The sequence below is a fragment of the Palaemon carinicauda genome, chromosome 39 (assembly GCF_036898095.1).
Source record: "Palaemon carinicauda isolate YSFRI2023 chromosome 39, ASM3689809v2, whole genome shotgun sequence".
Lineage (NCBI taxonomy): Eukaryota > Metazoa > Arthropoda > Malacostraca > Decapoda > Palaemonidae > Palaemon > Palaemon carinicauda.
The window spans coordinates 57,785,731-57,808,230 of NC_090763.1; the positions used below are offsets into that span (position 1 = coordinate 57,785,731).

General features: G+C 32.2%; 1 protein-coding gene across 2 annotated transcripts in view; it reads left to right on the plus strand.

Moving 5' to 3' along the window:
* Positions 1-22,500, plus strand: part of LOC137631208 (uncharacterized) — a 360,284-nt gene that overhangs the window by 332,184 nt on the left and 5,600 nt on the right. For both annotated transcript variants that reach the window (XM_068362956.1, XM_068362955.1), the window contains exons 11-13: positions 4,109-4,339; positions 12,037-12,257; positions 21,276-21,536. In XM_068362956.1, coding sequence (XP_068219057.1) covers positions 4,109-4,339; positions 12,037-12,257; positions 21,276-21,536 — 713 coding nt within the window. The remainder of the gene's footprint in view (positions 1-4,108; positions 4,340-12,036; positions 12,258-21,275; positions 21,537-22,500) is intronic.

Below are 22,500 nucleotides of genomic sequence, written 5' to 3' on the forward strand. Positions count from 1 at the left end.
TTATTATTATTATTATTAATACTAATACTGGCCACTCGATTATAATAATCATTATTTTTATTATTACAATTATTATTATTAATATTATTATTATTACTACTGATACTACTGGCAACTCGATTATTATTATTATTATTGTTGTTATTGTTGTTGTTATTATTATTATTAATATTATAAATATTAATGTTATTATTATTACAACTACTGATACTATTTGCAACTGGATTATTATTATTATTATTATTATTATTATTATTATTATTATTATTATTATTATTATTATTACTTTCAACTCGAAGAATATACCTTAATTTGTTTCATAGCTTTAGGTAGTGAAACTTGGTCATAATTCGCTGTATATTTTGACATGGATAGAATATACAAGAAGACATGATTCTGTATCATCAGTACCCCTTATTATCATTATTGTTATCATCACAATACATTACTTTTACTTCCACCATCTATTTTCAAAACGTAGTATGACACCAGCCTTTAGCTGTAAAGAAATAAAATATCTTGAAATATTCATTTCCCCAAAACTCCACCACGATAACGCAGGACTTTCCACAAAATTGGACAGTGCACACTATCAAAGAATTTTAAGAGGCACTATATTGTTATTATGAACACCATCATTATTATTTTTACTTTCACCGCCTATTTAAAAAACGTTGTATGACAACAGCCTCCAAGTGTAAAGAAATAAATTACCTTGAAATATCTTTTCCCCTATGAATGTTATTCTGGGAAGAATTTAAGTCTCCCTCTCCCTCTTTCGGCAAACAAATAAATCCCCCGACGCACAAACGCTACACGAAGAACACTGGACGCCAACACTTGCTTCGACCTGTGCCTTGTGTAGAATTATTTTTCTCGGGGCAAAGGGACCAGAAATGAAAAAATATTATCAAGCAATTAGTCTTGTTCATTGTTGCAGGCAGAGAGCATATGAAAAGAAATGAGGGACCTGAAAGAGCTTTTGTGTGTCTCCCGCATTCATTTCAGTCCTGTACAAAGACGTATTCATTTAGTTTTTTTTTTCACGAAACGTTTTACATTGAAGTACGTTTTGGTATGGAGGTAACGTTTTGGATGCCACCAGTTAGTCTATGGAGGGAAGAGAAGTCCTAAAAGTGTATGTGGGAAGAGCAGAGGCTTCAGTTCATAACTGGTTGTCTGATAGTGACGATGAAGGAAGTTTGAGGGTTGTGGTGTACAATTTAAATACACACACATGAGCGACCACACACACACACACACACACATATATATATATATATATATATATATATATATATATATATATATATATATATATATATATATATAGAAATATATATATATATACATATAAATATATATATATATATATATATATAAATATATATATATATATATATATATATATATATATATACATAAATATATATATATATATATATATATATATATATATATATATATATATATATATATATATATATATATATATACAGTATGTATATATGTATGTATGTATGTATGTATTTGTGTGAGTTCTTTTTTAGATTAGATATTATCAATTAAGCATCGAGTCGCGCTTATATGATCCATCTGTCTTGATCCGTTTCGCTATGTCTTTGGTAGATATTTCAAACAACAATTTCGAAACTTATGGCTGATGACGTGAATTGGCCATTTTGCTTGACCGTGACCTTTACCTTTGACCTTGACTTTTCCAAAATTTAATAATTACTAGCTTTTTACATAACAGTTAATCTTGCAAGTTTCAATACTCTACGATTAAAATTGTGGCCAGGAAGCTGTTCACAAACAAACACACACACATACACAAATTGCAAACACACAAACAATTTTATCCTCTGGAGATGTAGAGATGTAGAAAATAGTCACAAAGAAAGGTGGAAGAAAGATGGGGCGCAGACACACTCATTACATCGTTGATCTTAATGTTCGTGGTAAATTAATATAATAACTCATTAAAAGTTTCGAAAGAATAAAAGTTTATGTACAAGGACATTTTATGGTTGTCCAATATAACACACCATAAATTTCAAAACAGTGGTTTTTTTTTTTTTTTTTTTTTTTTTTTTTTTTTTTTTTGATAAAAGAAATTCAAATTTCTGGCTTAATGGAATTTTCTAGTATTTATGGTTCCTGTATAAGATGGTCAGAATAATTCAGAAGGCCGAATCCCTTATATATTCATGGTTCATGGTACGTTAATATGACAAAATCTAAAATATTCAGAAACGTTAGTATGGGAATAGCAGAAACGTTAGTATGACAAAATCTAAAATATTTAGAAACGTTAGTATGACAAAACCTAAAATATTTAGAAACGTTAGTATGGGAAAAGCAGAAACGTTAGTATGGAAATCTAAAATATTCAGAAACGTTAGTATTGGAAAAGCAGAAACGTTAGTATGACAAAATCTAAAATATTCAGAAACGTTAGTATGGGAAAAGCAGAATCGTTAGAGTGACAAAATCTAAGATATTCAGAAACATTAGTATGGGAAAAGCAGAAACGTTAGTGTGACAAAATCTAAAATATTCAGAAACGTTAGTATGACAGAATCTAAAATATTCAGAAACATTAGTATGACTAAGGCTAAAATATTCAGAAACGTTAACATGACAAGCTTGAACATTCAGAAACGTTGGTATGACAAAATCTAAAATATTCAGAAACGTTAATATGACAAAGGCTTGAACATTCAGAAACGTTATTATGACAAAATCTAAAATATTCAGAAACGTTAGTATGACAAAATCTAAAGTATTCAGAAACGTTAGTATGGGAAAAGCAGAAACGTTAGTATGACAAAATCTAAAATATTCAGAAACGTTAGTATGGGAAAAGAAGAAACGTTAGTATGACAAAATCTAAAATATTCAGAAACGTTAGTATGGGAAAAGCAGAAACGTTAGTATGACAAAATCTAAAATATTCAGAAACGTTAGTATGACAAAATCTAAAATATTTAGAAACGTTTGTATGGGAAAAGCAGAAACGTTAGTATGACAAAATCTAAAATATTCAGAAACGTTAGTATTGGAAAAGCAGAAACGTTAGTATGACAAAATCTAAAATTTTCAGAAACGTTAGTATGACAAATTCTAAAATATTCAAAAACATTAGTATGACAAAGGCTAAAATATTCAGAAACGTTGATATGACAAGCTTGAACATTCAGAAACGTTAGTATGACAAAATCTAAAATATTCAGAAACGTTAATATTACAAAGGCTTGAACATTCAGAAACTTTAGTATGACAAAATCTAAAATATTCAGGAACGTTAATATGACAAAATCTAAAATATTCAGAAACGTTATTATGACAAAATCTAAAATATTCAGTCATTACTTAATAATTTTTCCCTTTTCAATATAAGGAAAGACTTTTTTTATGTTCTCGCTTGTCTCGAAATTAGTATAGATTATTCATTTAGACATTTGAAGTTTTCATGTCTTCAATTTCATGTTTTGTTTATTTTTTTCTGAAAATTGTAGTATCCGACGCTTAGTTACTGGTAGAGTACATCTAAGTAATTTCACATAATTGATTAAGTGCGTATATACTATATATATATATATATATATATATATATATATATATATATATATTTATATATATATATATATATATATATATATATATATATATACATATATATATATATATACATATATATATATATATATATATATATGTATATATATATATATATACATATATATGTATATATATGTGTATATATGTGTGTATATATATATATATATATATATATATATATATATATATATATATATATATATATATATATATATATATATATATATAACTTTTAGGCGCAAATCTTGTATATTTCATCTTCTGTTGAACCTGATAAACATTTCCACTAATTAAAAAAAATAATGTATTATTATTATGATTATCATTATTATTATTATCATTATTATTATTAGTAGTAGTAGTAGTAGTAGTAGTAGTAGTAGTAGTATAAGTTTTGATACTTACAGAACCCATCAATAGTTACAACCCCATTGTCATTCCTCCCATCTCCTCACTAAATCAAATTGTCTCTCTATTCCAACAGAAATTGACCCAACTCTGTACATCCCATCAACGGGAACGATCGAAGGGCTGACCTTCGGACCTGACCCGCCACGATTCGTCGACCTCTACGATGACCTCTGTCCACCTCCACCGGACTGCCCCGAATGTCCCAAGATGCCGAAATGCGCCGAGGGTCGAGGCGTTCTCTTCGGCATCCGGGTGGAACCGTTTGGCAATGACTCCTACCCCGGCTTGAAGAACAGGAGTCTCGGTAATTATTATTATTATTATTATTATTATTATTATTATTATTACTTGCTCAGCTACAAGCCTAGTTGGAAAAGCAGGATGCTCTAAGCCCAAGGGCTCCAACAAGGAAAATGAAATATGAATAGCAGAGTCAATTTTTATAAAATTATTATTATTATTATTATTATTATAATTATTATTATTATTATTATTATTATTATTACTTGCTCAGCTACAACCCTAATGGGAAAAGCACTCTGCTGTAAGCCCAAGGGCTCCAACAAGGAAAATGAAATATGAATAGCAGAGTCAATTTTTATAAAATTATTATTATTATTATTATTATTATTATTATTATTATTATTATTATTATTATTTGTTAAGCTACAACACTAGCTGGAAAAGCAGGATGCTATAAGCCCGAGGGCTCCAACAGGGAAAGTAGCCCAGTGAGGAAAGGAAATAAGGAAACTACAAGAGGAATAATTAACAATTGAAATGAAATATTTTGAGAACAGTAACAACATTAAAATAAATCTTTCATATATAAACTATACAAACTTTTAAAAAACGAGAGGAAGAGAAATAAGGTAGAAAAGTGTTTCCGAGTGTACCCTCAAGAAAGAGAACTCTACCCCAAGACAGTGAGAGACCATAGTACAGAGGCTACGGCACAACCCAAGACTAGAGAACAATGGTTTGATTTTGAAGTGTCTTTTTTTTTTCTTTTTTACCAAAAAGGATTTCTCATGATTTTATTATTACGCTTGATTCCGTTTCTTATGATATTTACTGGTGTTCCTCCCATGTCTGTTTAGCCATAAACAAAGTCTTTCAAAAAAAGAAAAAATGTCACAATAAGCTTCACAAAATCTGAAACCTGAAAGGGTTGTGGTGGCCGATGTGGTAACGTCCCTGACTGGTGAACGCCAAACTGGGGTTCGAGTTCCGCTCAAACTCGTTATCTTCTGTGGTCGCTGCAACCTCGCCATCCATGTGAGCTAAGGATGTGGGGTATGGGGGAGCCTATAGGTCTATCTGCTGAGTCATCAGCAGCCATTGCCTGCCCTTCCTTGGTCCTAGCTTGGATGGAGAGGTGGCTTGGGCGCTGATCATATGTATATATGGTCAGTCTCTAGGGCAGTGTTTCCCAACCTTTTTTAAATGATTACCCCAAAATTTAATTCCAACTAATCAATTACCCCATTGAACATATACCCGGTAACATCGGATGTTATTTTGCAGCCACTTGATGAACTGTATGGATCATGTAGCCCGCTATTGGCTGCTTATAGTTAAGCATCCAAAACAAATGCAAACTTTTCCATTTTAATGGATATCAAAATGAACCATCATCAGTGAATAACTCAATTTCAGAACATCTTGATTACCCCAAAAATACGGGTCCATTACCCCAGGGTTGGGAAACACTGCTCTAGGGCGTTGTCCTGCTCGATAGGGCAATGTCACTGTCCCTTGCCCCTGCCATTCATGAGTGGCTTTTAAACCTTTAAACCCTACTGGCACTTCTGTTTATAAGATGATGATAATTTATAGCTATCTTTCTGTTTGTGCATCTATCCATCTATACATATATCTGTCTATCGCTCGATTTGTTCGTGTGTCTACTATCCACCCATAGAACGTGAATATATTTACTGTTCTGCTGGTCGATCCAGAGTAAAATCTAATATCGCTTGATCTGGTCCGTACTTGGATGGGTGACCATTAAAAAGATGAAGTTGACACATAGGTCCTTTGAATATTCATTTGGCTGACCGTTTCTGATTTCATTCTAGAGCAAACTAATGTGTTTATGTAGAATTTGAGTCGAAGATAATTTGAGATCACTCAATCAATTAATAAACACAAGACGCGTTAAAGATTTAAAGGCCACTCATTAATGGCAGAGGCAAGGAACAGAGACAATCCCCTATCAAGCAGGACAATGCCTTGGAGACTGACCATATATATATATATATATGTATATATATATATATATATATATATATATATATATATATATATATATATATATATATATATATATATATAATAGGTGTGTGTGTATACTGTATATATGATCCACCCAAGCTAGGATCAGGGAGGGCCAGGCACTGGCTGATGATGACTCAGCAGGTAGACCTATATACACCCGCAAACACCCCATCCTTAGCTCACAATGATAGTGAGATTGCATTGACCAAAGGAACTAACGAATTTGAGCGTGTCTCGAACCCTAGTCTGGCGATCACCAGACAAGGACGTTACCAACAGGCCACCAAAATTTAGTTTTGGGTTTAAACATGAACAATGCTTTAGATTAACACAGTGAGTCATAATTGCACCCCTCTATAGACAGAAGAATACATAAAAGGTCCACAGATCGTAGTTGCCTCTGAAAAGTTGTGATAACCTATTGGAAACGTCCCTGCCATGAAATCTGTAGGACGGGAGTTCGAGACCAGCTCAAGCTCGATATTTTCTATAGCAACCTCACTAGCCTTGGGATCCTATTGGTCTACCTGCTGAGGCATCGGCAGCCATTTCCTGGCCCTCCCTGGCCCTAGCTTGATGGAGAGGGGGTTGGGCGCTGATCATATGTATATATGGTCAGTCTCAACCTAGGATATTGTCCTGTCCCTTGTCGTTGACATTCAATTCGTAAGTGACTTTACATCATCTGCGCCCATTGACGCAAAGGGCCTCGGTTAGACTTCGCCAGTCGTCTCTTTCTTGAGCTTTCAATTCAATACTTCTCCATTTCTCATCTCCTACATCACTCTTCATAGTCCTCAGCCATGTAGACCTGGGTCTTCAAATTCTTCTAGTGCCTTGTGGAGCCCAGTTAAACGTTTGTTAAACTAATCTCTCTTGGAGAGTGCGAAGAGGATGTCCAAACCATCTCCATCTACCCCTCATCATGATCTCGTTAAAATGTGATATTTAATCTAAAACGTATAGGAGTTGAGCAGTGAGCTGTCCGTGTAATTCTAGACAGTGACTGATAACAGAACTCAAGATCAAATAGCAAATTAAAAAAGACGCTGATTCCAATTATGTCAACACAAAAACTCATTGCAACTAACAATTCCCAATATACTTTTATATAATTCCTAAAACCCAAGAACTTCAGAAGCTCAAACTCTTTCTTCATGGTTTATATATGCAATATTTATTTTTACGTTGTTACTAGTCATAAGATATTTTATATTCTTTATTAATTTCTTCTCATATAGTTTATTAAATTACTTATTTCTTTTCATCACGGACATTTTTCACTGTTGGGCCCCAGGGGCTTATAGCATATATAATGACTGAAATAATAATACCAATTCCCTAATATCGCAAGAGGGTCTGCCCCTCTCTTTTATTCTCCTCCTGTACTTCTCTTTCTCCCTATTTCCTTAATCTTTCCCATCCCGAGTACCTGCCTTTGAGCTATAAGATGGATTGTATCCAGGGGTACTCTTCCTTTCCCCATATTCCCCACTTCCCTATTATTATTATTATTATTATTATTATTATTATTATTATTATTATTATTATTATCTGCTTTTCCAACTAGAAAATATTAATTATAATAATAATTTGAAAAATGTAGGGAATAATTTGCCAGAGACAGGTTTCCTTCACTACCTGTGAGACCAGGTTTGACAAACATGAAATGGTGATTACGTTTATTTGCATATTATTTGATATGCATTCGTCTTGTTTACTTGAAGTAGGAATATGCAATTGGCAAAATTGTTTGATCAAGAACGTGCAATAGTCGGAATCAGGAGGCAGATTTGGTTTTCCAAGTTAAGGCAATTTCGGGAAAGCCAACAAGCGTTTCAAATTTCCTGGTTTTATTCAGAAAATATGGCAAATAATAAAACAGATATGTACCAACCGTGTGTCACACGATCGTACATAATTCATTTTGTATATATTATGCTTGTATCTTCGCTCTTCCCTCGCACTAAAAAGAACCAGAATAAACATGTCTGCTTTTCTCCTATGTAACATTGTCTGTTTCTCGAACATGTAATTTCCTGTTGCCTTGAGGTTTTGTATATAAAGGAGAGTGCTCTATAATAAATTAACTCAGATGCTTTCACACTGCCTTTGAGTTCACAACCTTCTCGGCCCGTCACAGATCTAAGTTAGGATCATCATTATCATCATCTCCTCCTCCTACGCCCATCTCTAAAAGGTTCTGGCAACCTACTGGAAACGTCCCTGCCTGGAAATCTGTAGGACGGGAATTCGAGTCCTGCTCAAACTCGATATTTTCTATAATAGTGTCTGTAACCTCACCATCCTTCGGGCTCTATAGGTCTACATGCTAGATCATCACCGGCCATTTCCTGGCCCTCCCTGGTCCTATTTTGATGGAGAGGGGCTTGGGCGCTGATCATATGTATATATGGTCAGTCTCAACCTAGGACATTGTCCTGTCCCTTGTCTCTGACATTCAATTCATGAGTGACCTTATGTCATTTCCTTCCTACGCCTATTGACGGAAAGGGCCTCGGTTAGATTTCGCCAGTCGTCTTTATCTTGAGCTTTTAATTCAATACTTCTCCATTCATCATCTCCCAATTCACGCTTCATAGTTCTCAGCCATGTAGGCTTGTTAGGATGGCTAATCAAATAGATAGGGATGTTTGATCTAATATTATCTGTAGTTTTTTGTTAGGAGATAAAGTAATAATGTGATGATATATGTCCTGTTTTTGTTAGGAAAAAAAGTAATAGGGTAGAGAAATACGATACATTGTTTGATATGATTTACTTCACAAATTTATCACGTAATTTTTTTTTTTTTTTTTTTTTTTTTTTTTTTTTAGTAAATTTAGCATTGTTTAATTACCTTATAGTAAGACATGAAATCTATCTTTAAATGAAGTTAGTAATGGGTCTTAATACATGAATAATCATCAAAATCATATATAATAATGCCATAAGGAATACGTCTGAAGAGAAATAAGGAAAGGAAGTGTGTATATTAAAGTCGTCTGTTAACTTTGATATGTAGCTTTATGATAGTTACAGTATATTCTGTATACAATATGTTGTTATAAGAGTTTAAAGCTTTATTTATGACATTAATATCTTTCCTTTGATGTTTTTTCCTTTCCAATTAAGGATATAAAATCCATTTCATAATGACGTAAGGAGCTTAACTGTTAAAAAAGTAAAGTGTTTTGGTAAAAATTGCTAATTTTAAAACTTACTTCAATTTTACTCAACTATTTCAAAGAGTAGTAAGAACACTTACGTAGGCGAGTTAATTATAATTACATTTGGTACTAAAATGTAAATAGAATTTTTAATGGCCTCCTAAAATCACCTCATGATTTTGTAATTAGTGTTTGCCTCTAAATTTGAAAATTCATTTCCTAGAAATATATTTATGTCCGGGTTTGACTGTGACATTTGCTATTTGTTGAATCTGAAGAGGATCGTTCAGTTTTTAAAGACTAATATCTAAGGTTAGTATTTGATAGCTTAGAGATTTCTTCATTTATTGTAATTCTCGTGAAGGGTGTTGAATATTTAATCTATTCACCGATTATTCTCCACTGATCCAAGTAGGCTTACTGTATAGAAATAAAAAGCTATACACAAGTTCATTATATGCAATACAAATGAAACAGGAATTAACAAATGCTTAAACGAGGAAAGAACACATATTTGGACAAAGAATTGACAAATATTTTAATAGACAATTGAAAGTACTTTAAACAAGGAATTGCCTAACATTTCAACCAGGAATTGAAACTTACTTAAACTAGGAATTGCCTAACATTTCAACAAGTAATTAGATCATACTTAAACAAGGAATTAACACGTATTTAAACAAGGAATTACCTAAAATTTCAACCAGGAATTAAAATATACTTAAACAATGAATTGCTTAACATTTCAACCAGGAATTAAAACTTACTTAAACAAGGAATTACCTAACATTTCAACAAGGAATTAAAACATAAGCAAACAATGAATTGCTTAACATTTCAACCCGGAATCAAAACTTACTTAAACAAGGAATTGTCTAACATATTAACCAGGAATTAGAATATACTTAAACAAGAATTGCCAAACATTTCTACCATAAATTAAAACATACGTAAACAAGAATGACCTAACATTTCATCAAGGAATTAAAACATACTTAAACAAGGAATTGCCAAACATTTCAACCAGGAATTAAACCATACTTAAGCAAGGAATTGCCTAACATTTAAACTAAGAATTAAACCATACTTAAACAAGGAATTGCCTAACATTTCAACAAGGAATTAAAACATACTTAAGCAAGGAATTTCCAAACATTTCAACCAGGAATTAAACCATATTTAAGCAAGGAATTTCCAAACATTTCAACCAGGAATTAAACCATACTTAAGCAAGGAATTTCCAAACATTTCAACCAGGAATTAAACCATACTTAAGCAAGGAATTGCCAAACATTTCAACCAGGAATTAAACCATACTTAAACGAGGAATTGCCTAACATTTCAACCAGGAATTAAAACATACTTAAACGAGGAATTGCCTAACATTTCAACAAGGAATTAAAACATACTTAAACAAGGAATTACCTAACATTTCAACAAGGAATTAAAACATACTTAAACAAGGAATTGCCAAACATTTCAACCATAAATTAAAACATACGTAAGCAAGGAATTGCCAAACATTTCAACCTAAAACATACGTAAACAAGAATTACTTAACATTTCAACAAAGAATTAAAGCATACTTAAACAAGAAATTGCCAAACATTTCAATCATAAATTAAAACAAACGTAAACAAGAATTACCTAATGTTTCAACAAGAAATTAAAACATACTTAAATAAGGAATTGCCAAACATTTCAACCAGGAATTAAACCATACTTAAACAAGGAATTACCAAACATTTCAACCATAAATTAAAACATACTTAAGCAAGGAATTACCAAACATTTCAACAAGGAATTAAAACATGCTTAAACAAGGAATTGCCAAACATTTTAACCAGAAATTAAAACTCACTTGAACAAAGAATTGCCTAACATTTCAACCAGGAATTAAAACTTACTTAAACAAGGAATTGCCTAACATTTCAACCAGGAATTACAACATACTTAAGCAAGGAATTACCTAACATTTCAACCATAAATTGTCTAACATTTCAACTCAGGAATTGAAACATACTTAAACAAGGAAATGACATGTAATTGGAACAGAAATTTTCTTATATTTGAACAAGGATTTAACCTTTGATCAATTATTTCCATATATTACAATAATTGTTTTTTCTCCACAGATTGTTTGCTTTTTGCCGTTGCTAAAGCCCGTGTATTACTATCATTGTTTATTCTTCACAGTTTGTGCGTTTTCTGCCGTTATTAATGCCCGTCTATTACAAACAATCATTGTTTATCCCCACATTTTGATTTATGCCGTTGGTAAAGCCTGTGTTTTACAGTCATTCCTTACCACACATTGAATATTTTCTGTCGCTGGTAAAGCCCGTGAAATACAATTATTGTTTATATCCCCACAATTGTCTGCTTTCTGCGTTAGTAAGGCCGTGAATTACAATCATTGTCTATCCCTCAGATAGTCTGCTTTCTGCCGTTAGGAAGCCCGTAAATTACAATAATTGACTATCCCTACAGATTGTCTGCTTTCTGCCGTTAATATAAGCCCGTGAATTACAATCATTATCTATCCCCACAGACTGTCTGCTTTCTGCTGTTGGGAAGCCCGTGTACCACAGACACACGGATTCTCCATACGGATCATGGATGCGAGATCCCTACCCCAAGGATCCTCAGGCCGAGCCCAAATTTTGGACGACGGACCACAGGAGCCCGAAGATCTTGTACGAATTTTCCGACAAGATCAGCTATCGGAAGAATCACCCCACGAAAACTCACAGACTAAATCAACCTTTCTCGGTGAGATTGTCTGCGTATTTTTTTTATTAATCTTAGATTTTATTCTATCAATAATAACCATTAGAATTGACTGTAATCATAATTTATAGAAGATAAATCCGTGGGTATTGATAATAAGTTGTATTACAGGTATAATTACATGATATGTGTTTAATCATTATAGAAGTAGAAAGTACAAACATAAATACACATTTGCACACACACACACATATATATATATATATATATATATATATATATATATATATATATGTGTGTTTATATATATATATATATATATATATATATATATATATATATATATATATATATATATATATATATATATACATATACATATACACATGTAGGATATAGGTACATATATGCATATATATATATATATATATATATACATATATACATATATATTCATATATATATAAATTATATACAATATGTATACTGTATATACATATTTATAAATCTACATACACATAGATAGCTAGCTAGAATGATAGACAGACAAGGATATTCTAGCCATCCCCTTACCTCATACTTAATGAACACGTTTCCCGCTGAAAAGTCCTGCATAAAAGAGAACTAAACCGAGAAACTCGCTACCTGTGTCTGACCAGCACTAGTGTCGGGGAATGTTACTGGTGATCCTCCATTTCACATCATTCATTTGATTACCATAACAAAGGTTGATTAGATTTGCTCAAACATTAGAGACAACGCATCGAACCCTATTGTCGAGCTCATTGGAATATAACAGAAGCGTTTGTTAAGCATCCAAAAAATGCATAGGCATCGTAATTTGATTGTCTTTATTGCCTACGTCAAAATCGAAGGGTAAGTATTCCCCCCCCCCCCCCGTGTGTTTCGTCTGTTTGCTAGTTTGTTTACTCTTTTGTTTGTAACTTTACACAAAAACTACTGTACCGATTTTGACCAAACTTGGTAGATATGTTTGGTATGACCTAAGGATGAATCTGTAATATTTTGGATAAAGTACATCAAAGTAGAAGTACGCAGTAGTACTTTGAAAATAATCGTAATGTTAAGTAAAATCTAATTTTTTTGTGAACAAAATTACTCAAAAACCCAAGGACAAATCCATTAGATTTTGAAGAGAATGCATCGAAGTAATAGTGCGCAGTGGAGTTATGAGGAAAATAAGACTGCTAAGTATTAGTACGCAGTGGAGTTAAGAGCAAAATAAGACTGCCAAGTAATAGTACGCAGTGGAGTTAAGAGCAAAATAAGACTGCCAAGTAATAGTACGCAGTGGAGTTAAGAGCAAAATAAGGCTGCCAAGTAATAGTACGCAGTGGAGTTAAGAGCAAAATAAGACTGCCAAGTAATAGTACGCAGTGGAGTTAAGAGCAAAATAAGGCTGCCAAGTAATAGTACGCAGTGGAGTTAAGAGCAAAATAAGACTGCCAAGTAATAGTACGCAGTGGAGTTAAGAGCAAAATAAGACTGCCAAGTAATAGTACGCAGTGGAGTTAAGAGCAAAATAAGGCTGCTTGGCGTGGTGAAGGCATGCCCTCTACTGAGTGCCCCTCTATTTAAGTTTCTCGTTGTAGTAAAGAGGTAGAACTAATGAAAGCGGCCATTTTTCAACTCACTATGTCTCTCGATGGGGTATATTACCTTTATTTTCCCTGAAATTTTGTTTGCAAACAGTTCTAGGAATATTGACGCGGACATGACAGGCCGATGATTATCTGAGCTCGATACATATTCTGATTTGGCCCAGATAATTTGCATCAGCATTCCGCCTAACATACCCTATGAAATTCGATTATGAATTATTGAAACTGTAACCCAACAGAATTCTATGAATTAATCAAAGAAATCTAGTCTAATATAGTTTGGATATATAAGGAAAATGTCAGACAAATCTTAAGGACAGGAAACTTAACTTGGTTTGTAATCGAGAAACGTTAGAACTTGTAACCTATTCCAGTTAGGGAAGGTTTTTTTTTTTTCTTTATGAAAAAAAAAAAATAATTTACTGTCTATTCTACATAGGACTATTTTAAATCAAAATTAGGAAATTCAACACCACAAAAAATGGAAAATAATTTGTATAGAAAGCTACTAAAAACTGAAAGTAAAATATATCTAAATTCTAAAAGGACATTAGCAGCAGGGTTGCCAGGTTGGCCTTTTTTAGACCAAAAATCTCAAATTTGGACTTTTTGAAGTTGGCCTTTAGTAATAACGTGATAAAAAGGTTGACCTTAAATGCCATTAGTTTTTGGCCTTTTTCTACTTATGGGTTGGCCTATTAAAGCTTCAGTTGATTAGAAGTTGGCCTTTTCTCATTTAGAAAACCTGGCAACCCTGATTAACAGGAGGAAGAGTTTTTTTTTTTCTCTCTCTCTCTCTCTCTCTCTCTCTCTCTCTCTCTCTCTCTCTCTCTCTCTCTCTCTCTAAACAAGAACAATGGGATTGGAATTGGCGCTTACAGTCGATGTTGTCTCCAATATAAAAGAAAAGCCGAAAAGATAATTTTAGAAGAAAGATACAATAGAACTTACCATTCAAAACTGGATAATCTTTTACTATAGTCCATTTCTTTTAGCGAGTCATATTTGCACCGACTCGCAGCGGTGCCCTTTTAGCTTGGAGAAGTTTCCTGATCGCTGATTGGTTGGACAAGATAATTCTAACCAATCAGCGATCAGGAAACTTTTCCGAGCTAAAAGGGCACCGCTGCGAGTCGGTGCAAATATGACTCGCTAAAAGAAATGGACTATAGTAACAGGGATTTGTCAAATTGATCTGAAGTACAATTAACTTATGGGCCATTGGAACGGCAAAAAAAAAAAAAAAAAAAAAACTACTCTTATGATGATCAACTTAAAAAACACAGACAATCAAAATCATTGTTTATTATTATATCAAACCATTGTTCGCTAGTCTTGGGTAGTGTCATAGCCTCAGTATCATGGTTTTCCACTGTCTTGGGCTAGAGTTCACTTACTTGAGGGTACACTCGGGTACACTATTCTATGTAATTTCTCTTCCACTTGTTTTGTTAAAAGTTTTTATAGTTTATATAGGAAATCTTTATTTTAATGTTATTGTTCTTAAAATATTTAATTATTTGTTTCCTTTCCTCACTGGGCTATTTTCCCTATTGGAGCCACCGGGCTTATAGCATCCTGCTTTTCCAGCTAGGGTTGTAGTTTAGCAAATAATAATGATAATAATTATAATAATAATAGTAATAATAATAATAATAATAATAATAATAATAATAATAATAGGTTTGATTCAAATTTCTACTTAGAATGTTCCCAAACCATTTGATTTTTACTATTTCCTTTCCTCACTTGGCTATTTTCCCTGTTGGAGCCACCGGGCTTACAGCATCCTGCTTTTCCAGCTAGGGTTGTAGTTTAGCAAATAATAATAATTATAATAATAATAATAATAATAATAATAATAACAATATGTTTGATTCAAATTTCTACTTAGAATGTTCCCAAACCATGTCAGGACTTATTAGGGTAAGATAACCAGCGTTTAGTATACAAATTATGAATAAACAAGAGACATACATACTACAACCCAGTTCAATTATAGATTTTCTATTCAAGATTCGTAGTTATGTTTACCATGGTGTATATTCATGATTGATTACACTGACATTCACGTAATTAGAACAAACAAAGTTATATGTAAATCATTACTTAGAATAGCAGTTAGTCCTAAAATTCTTGATTAACCGGAGGAATGAATAAATCAGCTCATTTTATTCATTGAGATTATAAATAAGATACATTTAGTCATTATTACTTTGGTGAATATTCATGATCTGATTATAAATAAGATACATTTAGTAATTATTACTTCGGTGAATATTCATGATACTGATTATAAATAAGATACATTTAGTCATTATTACTTTGGTGAATATTCATGATTCAATTGATACAGAATCGTGCGTAATTAAAAGCAAACAAAATGACAACGTAAAAATTCATTCAAATCTTGAACGCTTTAATTACCCAGATAGTATTCCAGAAAAATTAATGCAACCAGGTGTATAAAGGAAACATAAGCAATCCTTGCCATTTTGAATAACCTGGGATATTTTATTAATACATAAATAAAAAAAAAAAAAAAAAAACACGGCATAATTATTACTCCAATTTTTACTTCATTTTCTTTAATGAGACTCAACCTAGCAATCATCCTGGATATATATATATATATATATATATATATATATATATATATATATATATATATATATATATATATAGGCTATGTAGTATGTGTGTATGTATGTATGCACGCACACCCATACACACACACACACACACACATATATATATATATATATTTATTTATTTATTTATGTATTTATTTATTTCCGGTCATGCTCAGTGGCATTGTTAGACGTATAACTACTCAGCTCCTCCCCGTCCCTCGGGTAAGGCAAAAAGGGTGTAGGCCTACGTTGGTGAAAGTGGGTACCCCTAAAGGAAAGAGGGAGGGGAGGGGAAGGATTCAATCTGTGTATATGTGTGTATATCTATTTAGATATTTAGATATTTTGACGGGTCGCGTACACTAGTGGTTAGGAAAAAAAAAACAATGTCAAATGATATGTGATATATGGATTTCTTTTAGAATCCCACATAGTTCCTAAACTGAATATATTACAAAAAAGCGAAAAATAATTATTTTTTTTCTTATCTAAATTAAATGAGCGACCCATTTATACTTTTATATTTACATAAAACAAAAATGTGAAATGCAGAAATTAATGTTATGAAAGGCTTTAAACCCTTTGGTCATTGAGCCTTGGGGCATCCATAGCAAAAAAAAAAAAAAATTAATAAATTCATAGAATTTTGACGGATCGCGTACACTAGTGATTAGGGAAAAAAATCCATGTCAAAAGATATTTGTTATATGGATTTCTTTTAGAATCCCATATAGCTCCTAAACTGAATATATTACAAAAAGCGAAAAATATTTTTATTTCATCTAAATTACTTTTAATTTTACCTAAAACAAAAATATGAGAAGCGGAAACATTAGTCTCTTGGAAAGAATTATGATTAATGTTATGAAAGGCTTTAAACCCTTTGGTCATTCAGATTCAGCTTTGGGGCATCCAAAGCAAAAAAAAATTTTTAATAAATTCATAGAATTTTGACGGATCGCGTACACTAGTGATTAGGAGAAAAAAACTCAACGTCAAATGATATTTGATATATGGATTTCTTTTAGAATCCCATATAGCTCCTAAACTGAATGTATTACAAACAGCGAAAAATATTTTTATCTCATCTAAATTACTTTTAATTTTACCTAAAACAAAAATATGAGAGGCGGAAACATTAGTCTCTTGGAAAGAATTATGATTAATGTTATGAAAGGCTTTAAACCCTTTGGTCATTTAGCCTTGGGGCACCCATAGCAAAAAGTTTTTTTTTTTTTTTTTTTTTTTATATATATATATATATATATATATATATATATATATATATATATATATATATATATATAGAATGGGCACACCAAACCACTGCCCCTAGGTATACAGATGCGGGAAATGTTGAAATGAATGGAATTTTACATTTTCATGAGATTTAATATTCTTATTATTTTAGTGCGAATGATATTATTTTAATTCCAATTAGCTGCCATATATTAAGAAATATTCAGGTAACGAATTCATAAACGTTTTATTAATGAATTAAGAAGTAATTGATCAAGAAATTGGTAAGTTCATGAGTAGGGAATTAACATATATTTAGACAAGGAATTTTAGCAAGGAAATTGATCAAAGAGTTAAATATTTTAACAATGAATTTAATCAATAAATTAACAAATATTTGAACAAAGAATTTGATCTGTGAATTAACAAATATTTGAACAATGAATTTAATCAATAAAGTAACAAATATTTGAAAAGGAATTTAATCATTAAATTAACAAATGTTTGAACAATGAATTTAATCAATAAATTAACAAATAATTGAACAAGGAATTTGATCAGTGAATTAACAAATACTTGAATAAGAAATTTAATCAATAAATTAACAAGTATTTGAACAAAGAATTTGATCAGTGAATTAACAAATATTTGAACGATAAATTTAATCAATAAATTAACAAATATTTGAACAAAGAATTTGATCAATAGATTAACAAATGTTTGAAAAGGAATTTAATCAATAAATTAACAAATATTTGAACAATGAATTTAATCAATAAATTAACAAATATTTGAACAAGGAATTTGATCAGTGAATTAACAAATAGTTGAATAAGGAATTTGATCAATAAATTAACAAGTATTTGAACAAAGAATTTGATCAGTAAATTAACAAATATTTTAACAATGAATTTAATAAATTAACAAATATTTGAACAAAGAATTTGATCAGTGAATTAACGAATAGTTGAACAATGAATTTAATCAATAAATTAACAAATATTTGAAAAGGAATTTGACAGTACTTGAAATGAAGAATCAACAAATATTTGAACAAGAAGTTAACAAATATCTTTCTAAGGAATTGACCTTTACTTTAACAAAAAGTTAACAAATACTGTAAAATGAAATTGACAAATAGTTCAACAAGGCATACAAAGACACTGAGACAAGAAAAGGACATGTGCTTAAATAAGGTCGCAATTGAATGAGCAGGATATGAATTAAAACTGAGAGAGTTTAAATATGTGAGTAAAATTTAAACATTTTCAACCCCATCATTGCAAACCTTGAATGTGTAGAAAACATTGAATGTAGAGATACTTTCATTCCATTACTGATTTAGAACCTTTTCTTGGAGCAAATGTTTTTATGTTGACCAGGCTGACACGAGTCTTTTTATAGTTCATATATGACATATCTGTTTTTGACGTTGTTAAATAGTTTATATATGACATATCTATTTTTACGTTGTTACTGTTTTTTAGAATGGTTTATTGTTAATTTGTTCCCATCATTTATTTATTTCCTTATTTCCTTTCCTCACAGGGCTATTTTTTCCTATTGGAGCCCTTGGGCTAATAGCATCTTGCTTTTCCAACTAGGGTTGTAGCTTGGCTAGTAATAATAATAATAATAATGATAATAATAATAGTAATAATAATAATAAAGTTAAACTTCGGTTGAGTACAGAGGCCATCCTCAAAGGCTGTCAATTAATCATTGTTGGGAGATAGATGGATAGATAAATTGATAGATAAGCAATTTTAATTTGATGTATTGAGAATGGTGAACAGAATTGCATTAGGCTACTTAGGTAGGTCTCTTATATATTTAGATCGATTAATATATATATATATATATATATATATATATATATATAGAGAGAGAGAGAGAGAGAGAGAGAGAGAGAGAGAGAGAGAGAGAGAGATGTTTTTTTTTTTTTTTTTTTTTAAATAATGAATAAAATCGCAGTGCCTATTGGGCCTCCTGAATAGATACTAGATAGATAGATAAAAAGAAGGAATTTATTTATAAAAGATAATGAATAAGATTGCAGTGCTTTAGTGAATCCCTTGAATAGATACTAGAGAGATAAAAAGAATCTGTCAATTTGATTTATTGAAAATAATGAATAAATATGCTACTTCAATGGGTCTCTTGAATATATGCTAGATAGATAGTTGGAAAGAATATTATTTATTGAAAATAATGAATAAAATTGCAGGCTTCAGTTGGTCTCCTGAATAGATACTATACTCATTTTTTTTTAATGAGGCGCATCTGCACTGACTCGCAGCGGTGCCCTTTTAGCTCGGAAATGTTTCCTGCTCTCCGATTGGTCAGAATGATCTTGTCCAACCAATCAGCGATCATGAAACTTTTCCGAGCTAAAAGAGCACCCTTGCGAGTCGGTGTAAATCTGCCTAACTAAAAAGAATTGACTATAGGTATATAAATAATGTTATTTTTCGAAAATAATGAAGAGATTTGCATAGTAAGATTTTCTAAACTTGCACTTCGGCCATCATTACAGGGCAATTCGCACGTGATATACAACGGTGCCCTTTTAGCTCTGAAAAGTTTCCTGCTCTCTGATTGGTCAGAATTATCTTGTCCAACCAACCAGCGATCATGAAACTTTTCCGAGCTAAAAGAGCACCCTTACGAGTCGGTGTAAATCTGCCTAACTAAAAAGAATTGACTATAGGTATATAAGTAATGTTATTTTTCGAAAATAATGAAGAGATTTGCACAGTGATATATTCTAAACTCTTGCACTTCGGCCATCATTACAGGGCAATTTTTTTTAATGAGACGCATTTGCACTGACTCGCAGCGGTGCCCTTTTAGCCCGGAAAAGTTTCCTGCTCTCTGATTGGTCAGAATTATCTTGTCCAACCAATCAGCGATCATGAAACTTTTCCGAGCTAAAAGAGCACCCTTGCGAGTCGGTGTAAATCTGCCTAACTAAAAAGAATAATTTTTCGAAAATAATGAAGAGATTTGCACAGTAATATATTCTAAACTCTTGCACTTCGGCCATCATTACAGGGCAATTTTTTTTAATGAGACGCATTTGCACTGACTCGCAGCGGTGCCCTTTTAGCCCGGAAAAGTTTCCTGCTCTCTGATTGGTCAGAATTATCTTGTCCAACCAATCAGCGATCATGAAACTTTTCCGAGCTAAAAGAGCACCCTTGCGAGTCGGTGTAAATCTGCCTAACTAAAAAGAATAATTTTTCGAAAATAATGAAGAGATTTGCACAGTAATATATTCTAAACTCTTGCACTTCGGCCATCATTACAGGGCAATTTTTTTTAATGAGACGCATTTGCACTGACTCGCAGCGGTGCCCTTTTAGCCCGGAAAAGTTTCCTGCTCTCTGATTGGTCAGAATTATCTTGTCCAACCAATCAGCGATCATGAAACTTTTCCGAGCTAAAAGAGCACCCTTGCGAGTCGGTGTAAATCTGCCTAACTAAAAAGAATAATTTTTCGAAAATAATGAAGAGATTTGCACAGTAATATATTTTAAACTCTTGCACTTCGGCCATCATTACAGGGCAATTCGCACGTGATATACAACGGATCCTTCTACTACCACGTGCAAGACCAACCGATCATCATGAAGTACGACCTCCACTCCGGCGCAGAGAAAGACTTGGTGGTCCCTAGACTGTCCGTGCAAGAAGGGCGCTACCTGTACAACAGCGGTATAAATTACATCGACTTCAGTACTGACGAAAATGGACTGTGGGCCATTTACGGTCTCGCCTCAAACAACAACACTGTGGTCATGAAGTTGGATCCTTTGGCAATGGAGGTGAGAGACAGATGGAGTCAGTCTTTCTTTTTTATGATAAATTTCTCTATTATTCTTTAGAGAACCACCTCTCGCCAAGGTATGACTACTCCTCTTCCCCCTACCTGAGGGATGGGGAGAGACCGATTAGTTATACATCTGGCAATGAGTTGAACGTGACCAGAATATATATATATATATATATATATATATATATATATATATATATATATATATATTTGTGTATGTGTATCCAAATGGAGCCAGTCTTTCTTTTTAATGATACATTTCTCTATTATTCCTTAGAGAACGATAGAGCTGGAGAATCATCTGAAGTAAATCAAATGGTTCGTGTAAGCGAATTTCTCTATTACAGTTTAGAGCAGTGTTTTCCAACCCTGGGGTAAATTACCCCAGTGGGGTAATGGACCCGTATTTTTGGGTTAATCAAGATGTTCTGAAATTGAGTTATTCACATTCCCATAATTATTGCCATAATTCATACACAAAATCTGAAATAATTATTTTATAGGAAAACTCAATAATTTTAACATTGCTGTACGACAGCGGGCTACATGATCCATACAGTAATACAGTTCATCAGGGGGCTGCAAAAAAACATCCGATGTTACCGGGTATATGTTCAATGGGGTAAATGATTAGTTAGAAATAAAATTTTGGGGTAATCATTTAAAAAGGTTGGGAAACACTGGTTTATGGAAGACTGAGCTTGGGAACGTTTTGAAGTCGACCTAAATCAAATGGATCGTGTCGGATTGACTCCTTAAGCCTCTTTTGGACAGTTTCGTAAATTGTTTTGTTTTAAGAGGTTGCTAACTATAATTAAATAAAATCTAATTACATTTACTTTTCTTCATTAGATTTAACTACTATAGACAAATGTATTAGCCCATAATCGAGATTAGTACGGAAAGATGCAAAAGTTTTTTCAGCAAATATGGATGTTCATACGATCTTCTTAGCT